The sequence below is a fragment of the Mauremys reevesii genome, linkage group 4, assembly GCF_016161935.1.
Source record: "Mauremys reevesii isolate NIE-2019 linkage group 4, ASM1616193v1, whole genome shotgun sequence".
NCBI lineage: Eukaryota > Metazoa > Chordata > Testudines > Geoemydidae > Mauremys > Mauremys reevesii.
In genome coordinates this window covers 134393807-134408244 of record NC_052626.1, presented here as the reverse complement: position 1 = coordinate 134408244, position 14438 = coordinate 134393807, and the positions used below count along the sequence as shown (strand labels likewise).

The window sequence follows — 14438 nt, the reverse complement described above, 5'->3', positions numbered from 1 at the left end:
TTAGCCCACACTATAAACATAGGAACATAAGTATTGCCATACTGGATCAAACCCATGGTCCATCTAATCCGATATCCTACCTCAGTCACTGGCCAGAATCAGATACTTCAGAGGAAGGTGAAAAGAAAACTAGAAGAGGATAATTCTGAAATAGCCTGCTGTTAGGGTAAGTTTCTTCCTCAGCTTTCTCCGTTAGAGGTTGACTTACTCAACTCCAAAGTTGGAGGGTGGTCATAACTGGGCTTCTGGTCCAGACCCACATCTCAAATAACCTGCATATACTGTGACATTGCACCCCATAATGCTTTAGGAAAATATGCTTATGAGTGTAAATATGACATAACTGGAATAGGTTTTATGCTAGATATGCCATGTAACAAAGGTTATGTTCTTCTGCATGTATTCATCCAATTTGTATGCATGGATCATTTTTGTATTCAAAGTTATGAATATTGACTGTGTACTTGTTTAATTTTATGTAGCCTCGGTGAAGCACTTGGTCAGCTTCCTGAGAAAAGGCTACTCTCAATAAGTACCCAGTCAAGAAACACTTAAGCTAACAATAAACTTTGAGACGCCAATCCACATCTGAGCTTTCCTGGGAATGTGGCCTGGCTTGTAAGGAACTGACTCATGCATGGACATGTGACTTACCCATGTGACTCCAAAACTCTACCTTGGAGCTGGATTCTCCATAGGAGAGAAGAAGGGGTTTCCACCCACAAGAGGAAGTTTATTTAAGCCCCAGGAAACCCCTCCATTTTGTCTTCAGCTAGCTCAAGAGGTAGCATCTCCACCCCCAAAGGATACCTGAAAGAAACTGGAACAAAAGGACAGTAACCACAGGGATAAGAGAAATTGCTGGACCCAGACTAGAAGGAAGCTAGTCTGTAAAAGAAGCTTACTGGAACATCTCTGAGGGTGCGCTTTCATCTATAATTACTTTCTTACTGTACTAGGTTTAGACTTGTGTGTTTTATTTTATTTTGCTTAGTAGTTCACTTTGTTGTCTGTTGTTACTTGGAACCACTGCCCTACTTTTTGTATTTAATAAAATCACTTTTTACTTATTAATTAGCCCAGAGTATGTATTAATACCGGAGGGGTGGGGGGGCAAACAACGGTGCATCTCTCTCTATCAGTGTTATAGAGGGCAGACAATTTATGAGTTTACCCTGTATAAGCTTTATACAGGGTAAAACGGATTTATTTGGGGTTTGGACCTCATTGGAAACTGGGCATCTGGATGTTGAAGACAGAAACACTTCTTTTTCAGTTAAGCCTGCAGCTTTTGGGGGATGTAGTTCAAACCTGGGTCTGTGTTTGTAGCAGGCTGACATGTCTGGCACAACCAGGCAGGATTCTGAAGTCCCAAGCTGCCAGGGAAAATGGGCTCGGGGTAGTCTCAGCACATCAGGGGCAGTCCCAAGGGGGTTTCTGTGATCCAACCCATCACACAGACCTCCTACAGTTTTTGCTTGAAAGTCAGGAAGGTGCCAAATTTATACAGGTTAAATCGTTTCACTCTTTGTACAAAAAGCAATAAAGAAACTAAAAATGAGGTGGCTGAAAATGAAATAGGCTAAAGGTACGAGGAAACATCCTTATTTAAAATGAGCAGAAAAGGGAAAACTATGAAAATTTTAAAAAGATTAATGGGAATAGTTGGTATTTAAAAGGTCCTTTCACCCAGAAGCTTTTAAACTTTGATCAAATTCTCTTCAGTGACCCACACTGCAGTCCTCCCTTAAAAATGCTGCACTTACATAGAATTTGGGAATTGTATCTGAAGATTAGGAATCAGAGCCAATGCCTATTGATTTGAAGACAATAGGAAGACTTCCATTGACTTCAGTGGGCCTGGGATCAGACCCTAAACTTCCATGATGCTAATACTACTAAAATTACACATATTTATAAAGTGCACGTCACTGTGGTATCTGAGCACACATCAAAAGCCTAGTTGAATCCAAGAGAAGAATATTGCTGTATATTGTCTGCATGTGTGTAATAAAGACAGGAGTTATTCCAGACACCCCTGCCACGCAATAACCTGTAAGAGAATATCGCAGCTATTTAACAGTGCACAGCAATGCTACACAAAAGATGGTGCAAAGTGAAGAAGGTCTATAAAGAATACTCTATTCATTTGAAACAAACTGGATAGCGTATTTGAATGCTGAACGGGGAGTTTTAGCAGGTTGCAATTACTACAAATGTTGGGATTTAGCCAGACCATGAGTGCCTGAAGGGATTTCTTTAGTTGCTCTGTACTGATTTCCATGAACCCTAGGTAAGATTTTATTTATTTCCTCATAAGAACTTTTAGTTGTTTGTTGATAAAAGGTTTATTTTCACATTGAAAAGACCCGGAAATGGGAATTCATACTTCTTGGTGATAAGGGGTAAATATTTCCCTGTTCAAAAGGCTCAAATGCCATTAAAATGACATTTGCTTGGTGGTGGTGACCTAGAAAAAGTCTAAATTAGGTAAATGCATTACAGAGATTTAAAAATGGAAACACTTCCCCCTCCCCACCACAGGTCTTTTATGTAAAAATAGAAAATACCAATGAGAATGCAAACGTGTCCTCCATACCACACCTTTTCATGTTCAAATTCTTTAGCCACATTCAAATTTACAAGAAGCAAGCTATGTAAAAAAAAAATGCAGCGTCTAACACAAACGATTTGATGGGGTGTGGAAAGGGGAGGGGGGGCCAGAGCACAGGAAGCCTCTTACGGGAAACTCTTGTGACCTTTGGTTTTAATGAATGACTTAAAACCCCAATATTAGTCCCCAGGAAATGGGAAAGGAAATTGAGAGCGTGTCTGGAGAGTATAAAATCAGGACCTCCATCAAGGTGAAGGCATTCAGATCTGACTTTTTGCCTCTTGTGAAATTGAACTAATAACTGGACCACAAGAAAGAAACTCAGCTGAGAAATGAAACTTCTCACAGCACTCATTTTCCTAGCCCTGATTGCCAGCATCAAACAGGCCAGCTGCCAGATCTCTGAAGAAAGCTGCACAAAACTCGTCAATCTCCTGCCTCTTCGGCTCAAAGACCTGCGGATTGCATTTGATGAAATTAAAGATTATTTTGTGAGTATGACACCTGTCAAAGCCTGTCGCCTTCTGTCTACTGCTTTTGCACTTTCAGTGATTTAGCATACCCACACACAGGAGACAGGCTCCTTTGGGCAGGATAGATTTAGATGCAGGCACACTGTTTTGTGTTCGCTGCTGCGGGTGAAATAAATAGTTTAGTTTCATCACTTGCTAAGGGGAGAGAAAATGTGCAGAAGATTTTTTGTTATCCAGTCACAGTTACAGCTTTCACAATGAATTTTAAGGCATTTTAATTTTTTTGACATTTCGTTTAAAATTATTCCTTTACTGACAGGGATAAATTCAACTCTGGTGTAAGTGGGTGCAACTCCATTTAAGTTAATGATGGATGAGAAGGAAATATTTCACTATAGCTTTCAAGTTGTGTTAAAGAACAAACATTTAAGCTACAACCAAAGCCAGAAAGACGTTATTCTGTGTCTAGAGAATTTAGTGCCCATTTCCCTCCCCTGCATGAGAATGCTGTCTGTGGATAGATTGCCAGAGTGGCATTAAACCTTTGTGATGAGAGATGTATTGGAATGGTCTTGCTGACAGCTGAGCAAAGTAATCATGCAAAAAGGGATGTATAGGATTTGTAATTGTATTATTACCAATATTGCCTTAAATGCATCTAAATTGCAATATAATATCAATGGCATTAGGTACTAATGATATAAAAAATTGAGATGTCATCTCTTTAGGTTAAATCACCAAATAATGGCATTGTGTTTGTATTATCTGCCAAATTAACATGACAGTTAGTAGGTATATAGGATTTAAGACTTTAAATCAAAGTTTGCTACAAGTCTCTGAGTGAAGTGCTGGTAACAGGAGCAAGTAGTTCCTTAATAGGACTGTTATTATATATCTCAGTCATTTTGGGTGCTGTTATGTGCACACTGTCTGAAGTCAAAAGAAAGTAAGCAGGGTTTGAAAGGCAGGCTAAAGAAATTAAACATATGTTGAATAAATCACCCACATATGTGATTTAATTTTTCCTGTCCTTTTGACTTCAAACTAATTGCACAGGCATGTGGGACAGTATCAGCACCTGAATGTTATTACTGTGTGATGTGTGTGTACACACACACACACACACACACACACGTCTGTATGTTCAGATGCTTTTATTTCCGGTGTTTGCCTTAAGATGACAACACACACAATCAGGCAAACCAGACAGTTTGATGAACTGAAGTACTTTTACACAGTAGAAATGAAGATATTGTAGGCTGCCTACCTTGGTGAAACTGACATTTCCATTGCATACTTTTACAGCAAGCCAAAGATGATGAACTTGACATCTTATTGCTAAAGGAGGATTTACTGGAAGATTTTAAGGTGAGAACTTTGTTGTGCACTGTGACTAATTCTAAGCTAATGCCATTCTAACAGAGGCAGCTGGAAGTACTATACAAAGTTTAAGGTGTTTTTAAAACTGGTAGTATGATAAGAATATCCTACCTATGAAAACTGGTTTCATTGTATCTTTGCCTGTATAACATCTGTCTAAGATAGTCAGTCCCTTTGAGATTGCTCTGCTTCTGTTTTCATGCTGGGGTGGGGGGTTCTAGTGGTCAGAGCACAGGACTGGGAGTCTGAACTACAGATTTCCAGGATGATGCTGCTGTCTGTGGGCTTGGGCAAATAGCTTCAGCTCTCTACATCTCAGTTTTTCCATTTTTAAAGCAGGGATAATAATGCTTATTTACCAGCCTCACAGGATGGCAGTACAGCACTGTGGAAAGCACTCTGTAAGGTGCATTGCCTAACCCATAGAACCAAACCTCTGGTCAGTGATGACGACTGAGTGACTGATTCTGACAGCTGTTTATGCCGTTTCCTCCACTTGTGGTGGCGAATCATTAATGCAACTCACTCCTCTTCCTCCAGGGTTATTTGGGCTGCCAGTCAGTGTCAGACATGATCCGATTTTACCTGGATGAAGTCTTACCGAAGGCGATCAACAGCAGCAAACACACCCGGAGCATGGCCAATATTGGCAACATGCTGATGGACCTGCTGCAGACACTGAAGCGCTGTGTGAGTATTGGTCAAATTTCGCAGGTCACTTGCCAAGCTCCCAGGGAGCTGAACACAAGCTGGTATCCCAAGCAAAGCTGCAGCAATAAACCTCTGCAGCTTCCTGATGGAAAGCTTCTTAAAAGTTCTTTGCCACAGGGGCTGCAGTATAGATCAACAGTGAAGAGAGGGGTCTGCAAATCCATTGGTGCCATAACTCAATAAGAAGCTAAGGGTGGTGTTATAGGGGAGAAGGCCTACAAAGGTTTTGCCAAGCCACCTTCAGACTGATCCTGTACCACTGAGGTTGATGGGAGCTTAGCCATTGATGTCAGTGTAGATAGCACAGTGACAGGCACATTAAAAATACAGCCCAGCTGGACTCTTGGGACTGACATCCTGGTCATGACATAAAAGGGAGGCAGCATTTTGCTGATCATGGGGAAGGTTTCACCGCACATAGACCAGAATAGATGGACACACACAGAGACTGCAGCTGCGGAATGTCAGACTGAGTGACCCAAGCAGTTCCCTTCAGGCCCTTGCTATCTAGGAATCTATGATTCCTATCATCAAGATTCAGTTGTCAAGTTTTAGAAATAATTATTTATTTTTAAAGGCCAGCCTGCAGCCCTGTAATAAACACCGATCAAAGATGAATTTAAAAGGGTTCATGTGAAGCCCTTACCTGAAAGGAGCTGCTCTCACAGGCTGGGACGGCAGAACTAAAGCTGAATGCAGCCTCAGCTCCTGGAACTGCCTGGCTGTGGTGTCCTGACTCTGTCATCTGGCAGTGAAATGACTCAGTCAGTGAGCAAGCAATTCAGCAAAGGGGAGGGTGGTATCACACAGGCTGTTTGCTGAGCGGGTTATAGAACTCCTCGAACATAATGGCTATTGGTATCTGCATAGGGGTAGCATCTGGAGGTCCCAGAATGGATCCAGCCACCTCTGGGTAGGGCACGGTATAAAGTCACCACAGTTCCTGCTCCAGAGAGCTCACAATCTAAAAAGACAAATGAGGGCTGAAGGGAGGGGGAAAGGATACAACATCCTAGCGAGGGGGCCACTGGGCTAGTCCCCTTGAGAATAAATATCCGTTAATGGATTTCATTTACAGCTATCACGAAGGCTTCGTTTTGAAGGGCACCCGTGGCTGACATGGGGGAGATGAGGGGAATTCTCAAGGAAGCGAGGGGAAATGGATGAGGGGAGAGCACAGCCTTGTGGGAGAGTGGGGCTGGGGAGCTGAGGAGCTGCCGTGGCAGGAATAAAGGACTCAATAATAGCTTCCCAAGCACACACCATATTTCCAGAAAGACCCCTTTGTGCACCAGCTGGGCTGGGGCAGACTGTCTCTCACCCATCCAGAGCTGTACCGTAAAGGAAGGCTGTTTTGTTAAAAATCCCTGGTTGCTTCCCTCCACAGCACAGATTCTTCACTTGCGAGAAGAGGAACCAAGCCTTAAAGCAGATCAAGGAAACCTACGATAAGGTAACTCTCCTGTCCAATTGCTAACCATGTCGTTCGGGAGCAATCCGTCATCCCATTCAAGTCAATGGAGTTTGGCCAATGACTTCAGCTGGAGCAGCATCAGGCCCTTATGGGAAAACTCTGGGGTTGGCAATACTGAAAACATGAGAAAGTGGCCCAAAAAAAGCATGGGGGTGGAGGGAATTCAAATGCAGGTTCTCGTAAAATACGTATAAATAAATAAATAACCCAGCCCCTGAAACCTGGCCCACTATTGAAACCAGATTTTTTTTTACAAGGATCATTTGCTTTTGCATTTCTGGCCTGGATTGGGACCAGAAATGCTGCAACACCATAACAATGGTCCATCCGAGCTTCACAGTAAACCCCCTACACACACACACACTTTTTCACGTTCAAGAGAGTTAGACTTTTCGGATGAGGGTTGGAGAAGTATCAAAAGTGATGGCTGGTGAGCCAAACTGAACCCGGACTCTCAACCTTCTCGGGTTTGGCTAACACTAATGCCAAAGCAAAGGACGGGTCGACTCTAGAACAGTTAACTGTTAGAGGGGAAAGAGAGCCCAGCCTGGGATTTTGGAGACACTTGTTCCTGTTCCTGCTCTACCACAGACCTGGGGCATTCTCTGGGCTTTGATTCCGTATCTGAACAATGGGGATAAGAGCACATCCCTACCCACCATTATTTTGTGAAAATAAATACACTAAAGATTATGGGGCACTCAGTACATGACTATGCAATGGGGCTGGGTCAGATAGCTACAGTAACTGCATTAGCCAGAGCAACTGCAGGAAAATAGTTTAAATTATAGATGGAATTATAGTGTGTACAAATTATCTAAACAAACATCTATATGATATATTATACAACCACAAATGAGTTAGTCATGAGTCTATCAGTTCACATTGTCCAAAAGCTGGTATTACGAGTCCTGTTGCAGCTGGGAAAATGTTGCATTAAAAAAATCTGCAGAGGTTTGGGGGGGAGTTTCAAAACCACCATTTGCTTTGAGTGTGTTTGCATTATTTCTGTTTCTTATCCTTGAATATTCTGTCAAATGAAAGTATTTTAAGCAAGTCAAGCGGGATCGTTGTGGGAAGCCAATTTTGACTTCCTAATCACAAGCATTCCCATTGGAAACTGATCCTAAATGTTACATTCAGCCAATCAGAGAACAGAAATATATCATAAGAGCTACGTCTCCAAACAAAGCCATTCAAATTTGGAATACACTTAATGAACTGCTTGCAAACTACATATCAATTCTCCCATCACCTGTGAGTTAGCGGTGATTCAACATTTGTGGTTTAATGAGAATCTGAGTAACATTTCCACGCACTCTATGAATTGTGCATCTAGGCTTAGCATGCTTTAACTTAAGTTATCTTGTGATTTATTATACACTTAATTACTAATATGTACAATTAATTGATATTAAGTAATTTATTTTCTCTGCTCCTCCCCTCCTCCTAGTTACAAGAGAAAGGAATCTATAAGGCAATGGGAGAATTTGACATCTTCATTAACTACATTGAAGAATACTTGATGATGAAGATGGGAAAGTGAAACCCCCAAAAATTCTACATCTTTCACAACAAGGAAACTGCCGTTTTATAAAAGTAACGTTAGACTCTCCAAACACATGAGACAGAGAATTATCTTATGGTTTGGGCCAAGGATTATGGCTGAACAGTACTAATACTGTACTTTAAAAAAACATTGTGCCTACCATATTAAGTATTTATTACCTCCAATACCTCAATGTTTACATTTAAAGATGTCTTATTTTTTTAAATAGGAAGAAGCAATGTCATTTTTAAACTATTATTTATTGTTTGATATTTGTACTTTGTATGATTGTGATATTTTTACACTTAGCTTAGAAATACCAAAACTTATATTTCAGGAAATACTCTTGAGGGAGGAAATAATGAGTCAGACTCATCCCTGGTGTAATCCCACTGAAGTCAGGGTCTGTCTAAACAAGAGTTCTAGGCCCCAAATCCAGCAAAGCACTTGCTTAGGGGCTTTGCTGAATCTGGGCCTTACTCTCTGAGCTAAACATCTGTCGGCATTGTCTCTGGTCTGTAATTCAGAAAGGGAACTAACCTGTTCTCTAGAATCAGAGCTCTCAAGCCTTAAAATAGCCAATTAAGCATAGCTAAAAGAGGGCTTTTTCTTTCCCAAAAAGGCTTTTTGGTCAGCTTTTACATGAAATGAAATTTGGTGGTGCAGGGTTTACATTCAAAACCTTAACTTTTCTAGGAAACACCAGTGGATGATGTAACAAACAACAGACTCTGATCAACCTGACCTCAGTTTAAATCTTAGCTCACTATCATAAGAAAAAATAGTATTTGGAATGAAATGCTTTGGTTCTAATAGAACTTAACTTTTAACTGCTACTAGCCATTTAATCACCTGACTTTCAGAGCTGCTGGGCGCATCCACAGTGGTCCTTGAAGCCCAAGGGAGCTGCGGGGGCTCCGCACCTTTGAAAATCAGACTATAGTGCCTTAACCTTCAGTCTATGACTGGGATTAACTCACTGACTGGTTAGGGCTGCGGGGGATAATTTAACTTATTACCCACCATTTTAAGGTGGATTTGGTAATTTGCATTCAAATGCATGAAGCTGCACATAGGGCTGGCAATGGTTTGTTTTGCTTTACTTCTCACATTATGAACCAGGAGCTGCAACAGGCAAATGCTACACTAGAAATGTTACAAGCAATGCTGGTTCTATATACCTAGAGAGTCAGTATTCTCTGCATATCAGCATTTGATTCCCCCTTGTTTCATGGGCTCATTGGCTTAATATGCAGAGAATAACAGAGAGCGAAATGCAGTGATGTTTGGGAGCTGGGTTCTAATATTTAGAAGCACTGGGAGGCTCCACTGTAATGAAACACTGTCAGTTTGTCATTCGTGTATTGTTACTGTGCTTTGTAAGTTACCATTACAAAACGAGATAAGGAGATTTATACTTAGCTTGTATTTTCAGAGCTAATGCCACAAGGGCAGGGATTGTGTCCCCGTCCTGAGAATGCGTTACAGTGAAGCTGGTTATGCAACAAAAGTTACCAGCCCAACTGCAGCAGCGCAGTTCTGCAACTCAAAGGGCAAAAATTCACTTAGAGATGGTGCCTAAGTCACAGTAAGGGTAGGCTTTGGTGTAAACAGGTGTAAAATTCAATCAGGCTTCCACAAAAGTCTGCCCCTTTTTGCATTAAACTCCTGTCAAGCCAACTCTGCACTCCTTAGTCCAGCAAAACTCCCTTTGGTTTGAGTGACGTCGCAGGCCTGTGAACTGGGCAAATGGGTTACAGCTACAGCAACCAGACTCAAAAGTTCCATCTCGCCAGCTGCAATTTCAGTTCTGCAAGACGTGTTGCTGTTTAGAGGGCAGTGCCGTTGCTAAGTGCTCTGTTAATGTGTTCATGTGCATGACTGCAGAATTTCCATCTGTTTTTATGTGTATGTAAAAATAAACTGTTTATGTTTTCTAACAGCAATCTGATCTATTCTATTCTTTCAATTTATTAACACGGTTATGAAGGTGAAATATTGCTCACCACCTAGAGGAATGGCATTTATTTTGGTGTTGTTAAATACATCCTGTCTTCCTTGAGCGGCTCACATTAGGATACATGATCATAGATAGTCCCCCCTCATGCAGAGGGATCTGCTAGGGCACTCTGAATCAGAGGGACTCAGTATGGACATAAAGGGATGAATCCCTTTGCAGAGCCTTTTTAGTAGCCATTGCTCACACAGGGCTCACACCTGAATTAACATGGTGATTAAAGAACACAGTCAAATACATGCAGGCATCTGATGAAGTGGGTATTCACCCACAAAAGCTCATGCTCCAATATGTCTGTTAGTCTATAAGGTGCCACAGGACTCTGTCACTTTTTACAGATCCAGACTAACATGGCTACCCCGCTGATACTGGTCAAATACTGATCCTTGTGTGACCTTGGCCAGGTCAATTAGAAACCCTTTAAGCATATGCTTAAACCATCCCTATTCAGGCCAGCACTCAAACAGGCATTGAATTATAGGCGTGTGATTAAATTCCAGTGACTACAATTGGGACCTAATCTACTGTGCCTCCATTCCTCATCTGTAAAACAGGGACTTCCTTTGTTTGCCTTGTCTAAATAGACTGGAAGCTCTTTGGGGCAGGGGCTGTCTCTTAGTATGTCTGTACAGCACTCAGCACAATGCAGTCCTGATCGTAGCTGCAGCCTCTAGGCACTAGCACAATACAAACAGTATTAACAACCCTTATTGTTTATCTCCTTTACAAAGCTACACCCATCATCACAGCCTCTCAACACCTAGCTATAAAGAATACATGTACACATACAGACGTCAGCGTTCTTTACCCGTTACTAATAAACCCTGATTAGAACAATACATGTCCATTTTGCATTCCACCATTTAAGCCCAGCTATTTATGGATTTCAATCAGCAAGTTTATCAGTTTCACTCTCAATTTCCATGCATCCGACGAAGTGGGTATTCACCCACGAAAGCTCATGCTCCAATACGTCTGTTAGTCTATAAGGTGCCACAGGACTCTTTGCTGCTTCTCAATTTCCAGTCACTTTCACTGGCATGAGGCGTCTTGTTTTTAGGCGCACCATGGTTCCGAACATTTTAAAAAAAAAACAAAACATGCAAATATTTGTAGGCAATGAGATAACATCAGCCGTGTTCTACCCATGCATCAATAGTGTTACAGGTCAATGTGGTTGCACAGAATTTGGCCAAGTAGATTTTGAATCAAAGCTGCATTTTTGGCATAATGCATCTTTGTCAGATACTCATTTTCATACTGTGAAGATACAGGAATGGCCTGTACAGCAGAAGTGCACCTGGTACGACTGCAGCTCCTGTATTTCATGAAACTCCCTTATTTCATACTCCTTTAGCTTTGTTCCTGACAGATATTGCTACCCTGCTTCCTTTCTTGGACACATCATTCCCGTTATATAACTTGTCCCTCTTCAGGGACCAGAGAGTGCAGTAGGTTAGTGCGCTAGCTTTTCACCACTGGGAATCTGGATTCATATCCCAAACAAGGTAGCCCCTGACACCAAGCACAGCAGGTGTTCATCTTAATCCCTAGTTGGCATTGCTCTGCACTGCAAAACCGCTACACAAAGTGGCAGTGTGGGCAGCTTGTGCTAAGGAGAACCAAGAGGTTTTGCAAACCAGTTTTGAGGAGCAGTGACGGAATAGCTGGGTGTATGGCACGCTCCAGTACTTGAATAGCGAGGGATCTTACAAGGATATTGAAGTCTGAGAGGCACTGACTGAGCTACGGTGGTGGGGACCACATTCCTAGGACACTGTGTGGTGCTGGAGATTAGGATTGAGGTATATTAGAGCTGAAGGGAGTCTGAAAGCCTGCACTTGGAGCCAGAGCCATAAAATAATCCTCTTGGTCTCTAATACATTCTGACTTCTCCCAAATGTGATTTCAGTTCTCCTTGCCACTCTTGCCTATTGGCACATTAAGACTTTTGCAACCTGACTTGGATTCACTGTCCTCTGCAAAGAGAACGCCGCTTTTGTCTGCTAGGCTGTGGTCAGTTTTTCAGTAAAACTCAGTCATTATGGTTAAATTAACCAAAGGAAGGAAGCAGACCGGATGCCTCTTGCTGTACAGATAAAAAAATATTTCCAGTTACCTGGTGCCACAGGAGTCACTCAATGCAGAAAGAAATGGAGACATTGCCATGAGCCTTGTTTGGGAAGGATGGCTGCTCGCAGTGCTAGCAGATGGATTATGGTTGAATGGGAACAGAGTAAGGTGAGCTGTGAGAGAGAAACGGACATACACACCTCTGAGTTTCAGCCGGGGCCAGAAGTGGAAGTACTCCGAGACATTTACCTTGCGGGATTCCCAGACGAGGAAGCCAGTTGGCTGGGTGGATGATGAGAGATGAGCCTTGGCCACAAAATGGAGAAGCTGAGAGCTAAATCTGCATGCAAACTTTGTTTCCAAGTTGCAGGGGTGTTTAGATCCAGGGTGCAGGGATGATTCGAATATATTAAACACACACACTTGGTAAGCATAAACACATACATATGCATATGCATTATCTCCAGAAGATTTCCAGACTGGTATTACTGATATACAAGAAAAAGCCCTTGCCCTGTCTTCTGGGCAGAGGAGGTGCTACTGAAAGAAGCTTTTGCTTGGGCAGGGTGGTGGAAGGTGGGTACTATGTGCCCATTCTGGCTATCCCTTAGGGCAGCCTAATTCAGGATGGGAGGGGACAGCAAGGTCCCCGGCAGTCCCTCTTCACACGGCTGCACAGCTCACAGAGCAGGCTGCAAAACTGACACACTTAGAGCACCATTAGAAGCCATCCCCATGACTCACGACACCTACATCAAACCAGAATCACAGCACAAGCGTCTTCTAACCTTCCTTTTGGCTCGCCTTCATCTCACCTAATCTGTGTCTCAATCAGAGAGCGGCTTCACGTGTTGGATGCGGAGTTCCGTGGTTCCCGCAGGGCTTCCGGGCTCCAAGTGTGACCGAGCCCTCAGACCTACAATATACCTGCTCACACGCACTGAGAACACTAGAGATGAAAACAAATCGTCTCCCCAGCATGGCACGCAACTGCAATTACAGTGCAGGCTGCGAGCATGCTATCTAGGTTAAGTTTGCAACGACAGCCTATGGAATGAGCTCACAGACAAGAAGGGTGACCTTGGGGTTAAGGCATTAGACTTGGATGGAGGATACCTGGGTTCACAGTTCCTGGCTCTGTCAAAGACTCTCGCTGTGAATTTAGGAGTAGGGTGACCATACATCCCATTTTGGCTGGGACAGTCCCTTTCTTAAGCCCTGTCTCAGCCATCCTGGCCTTTTTGGCAAAAGTAGGCATTTGTCCCATGTGCTCTTGCCAACTGATCAAATTGGCAGGAGCACATGGGACAAATGCCCACTTTTGTCAAAAAAGTGGGGAGCAGAGGAGTGTGCCGGGGGGGGGGTGGAGCAGGGAGCCCCGTGCAGCGGGGAGGCAGGGCTCAGGCAGGGGGCAGATGTTGCTTGAGCGAGCAGTGACACCTGCTCCAGCTTTTACTGATCCACTGCTCATTCTTCCTGTACAATGGTGAGGCAAGGGGTGTGCTGACATTGCCACTTATTAAGCTAAGCGGGCTGCTTTCACAGCTTACCCCCTCCTCATTTTATCCATCGCCGGTGGTTGTCTCATGAGATGTATAAACTGACCTCTCTTTGGGGCAGGGCCTGGCACAGTGCATAGCGCAACCATCTGACCCCCCAATGGGACCTGTAGGTGCTGGTGCAACAGACATAATAAAAGTCATAATCGTTGCATCTATTATGCTGCAACCCTGCAGGCAAGTCTAAGTTCCTGACAATCTTCACCTGCCTTCCCTTGTTACAGTAATACCTGGCAAGGGTTACACAAATAAGAAATGGTGGTTTTTTATTTTTTTCCCCACATAGAATATGGTTTCTTTGCTGGGTATCTTCTTACTGACAGCTAACCCTGCGCATGCTCAGCTTCCTGACACTTACCCCCCCCCCCCCCCCCCCGCACAGCCGGCTAACTCCAATTCATTCACTGCGTTTTGGCCACTGCAGCTCAGCTAAAGAGCCTGAAACACACTTGAAGTGCTCAACCCCCTTCTGTCCACTGTTCCGTACACCCTGAGCCCGACCCTGCAGTCGTCACCCAGACAAAACTCCTATTGAAGTACTGCAAGGACTAAGGATTGCAGAGTTGGGCCCAGTTGAATCACTTGGGG

At 43.1% G+C, this 14438-nt stretch overlaps 1 protein-coding gene across 1 annotated transcript; it reads left to right on the top strand.

Moving 5' to 3' along the window:
• The first annotated feature begins 2946 nt into the window (after nt 1–2946).
• On the top strand, nt 2947–8242 carry IL10 (interleukin 10). Its single transcript, XM_039537224.1, has 5 exons — nt 2947–3105; nt 4393–4455; nt 5008–5157; nt 6566–6631; nt 8106–8242. Exons 1-5 carry the CDS (start codon nt 2947–2949, stop codon nt 8196–8198), a joined length of 531 nt encoding a protein of 176 aa, XP_039393158.1. The 3' UTR covers nt 8199–8242.
• Nucleotides 8243–14438: the final 6196 nt, after the last annotated feature.

What these genes read in the sequence shown, in the direction of transcription:
- IL10 (XM_039537224.1), top strand. Translation starts at nt 2,947, where the DNA reads ATGAAACTTCTCACAGCACTCATTTTCCTAGCCCTGATTGCCAGCATC. An exon ending in ATTTACTGGAAGATTTTAAG is followed by an intron (nt 4,456 to 5,007) that starts GTGAGAACTTTG and finishes CTCTTCCTCCAG; the next exon opens with GGTTATTTGGGCTGCCAGTC. An exon ending in TCAAGGAAACCTACGATAAG is followed by an intron (nt 6,632 to 8,105) that starts GTAACTCTCCTG and finishes CCCTCCTCCTAG; the next exon opens with TTACAAGAGAAAGGAATCTA.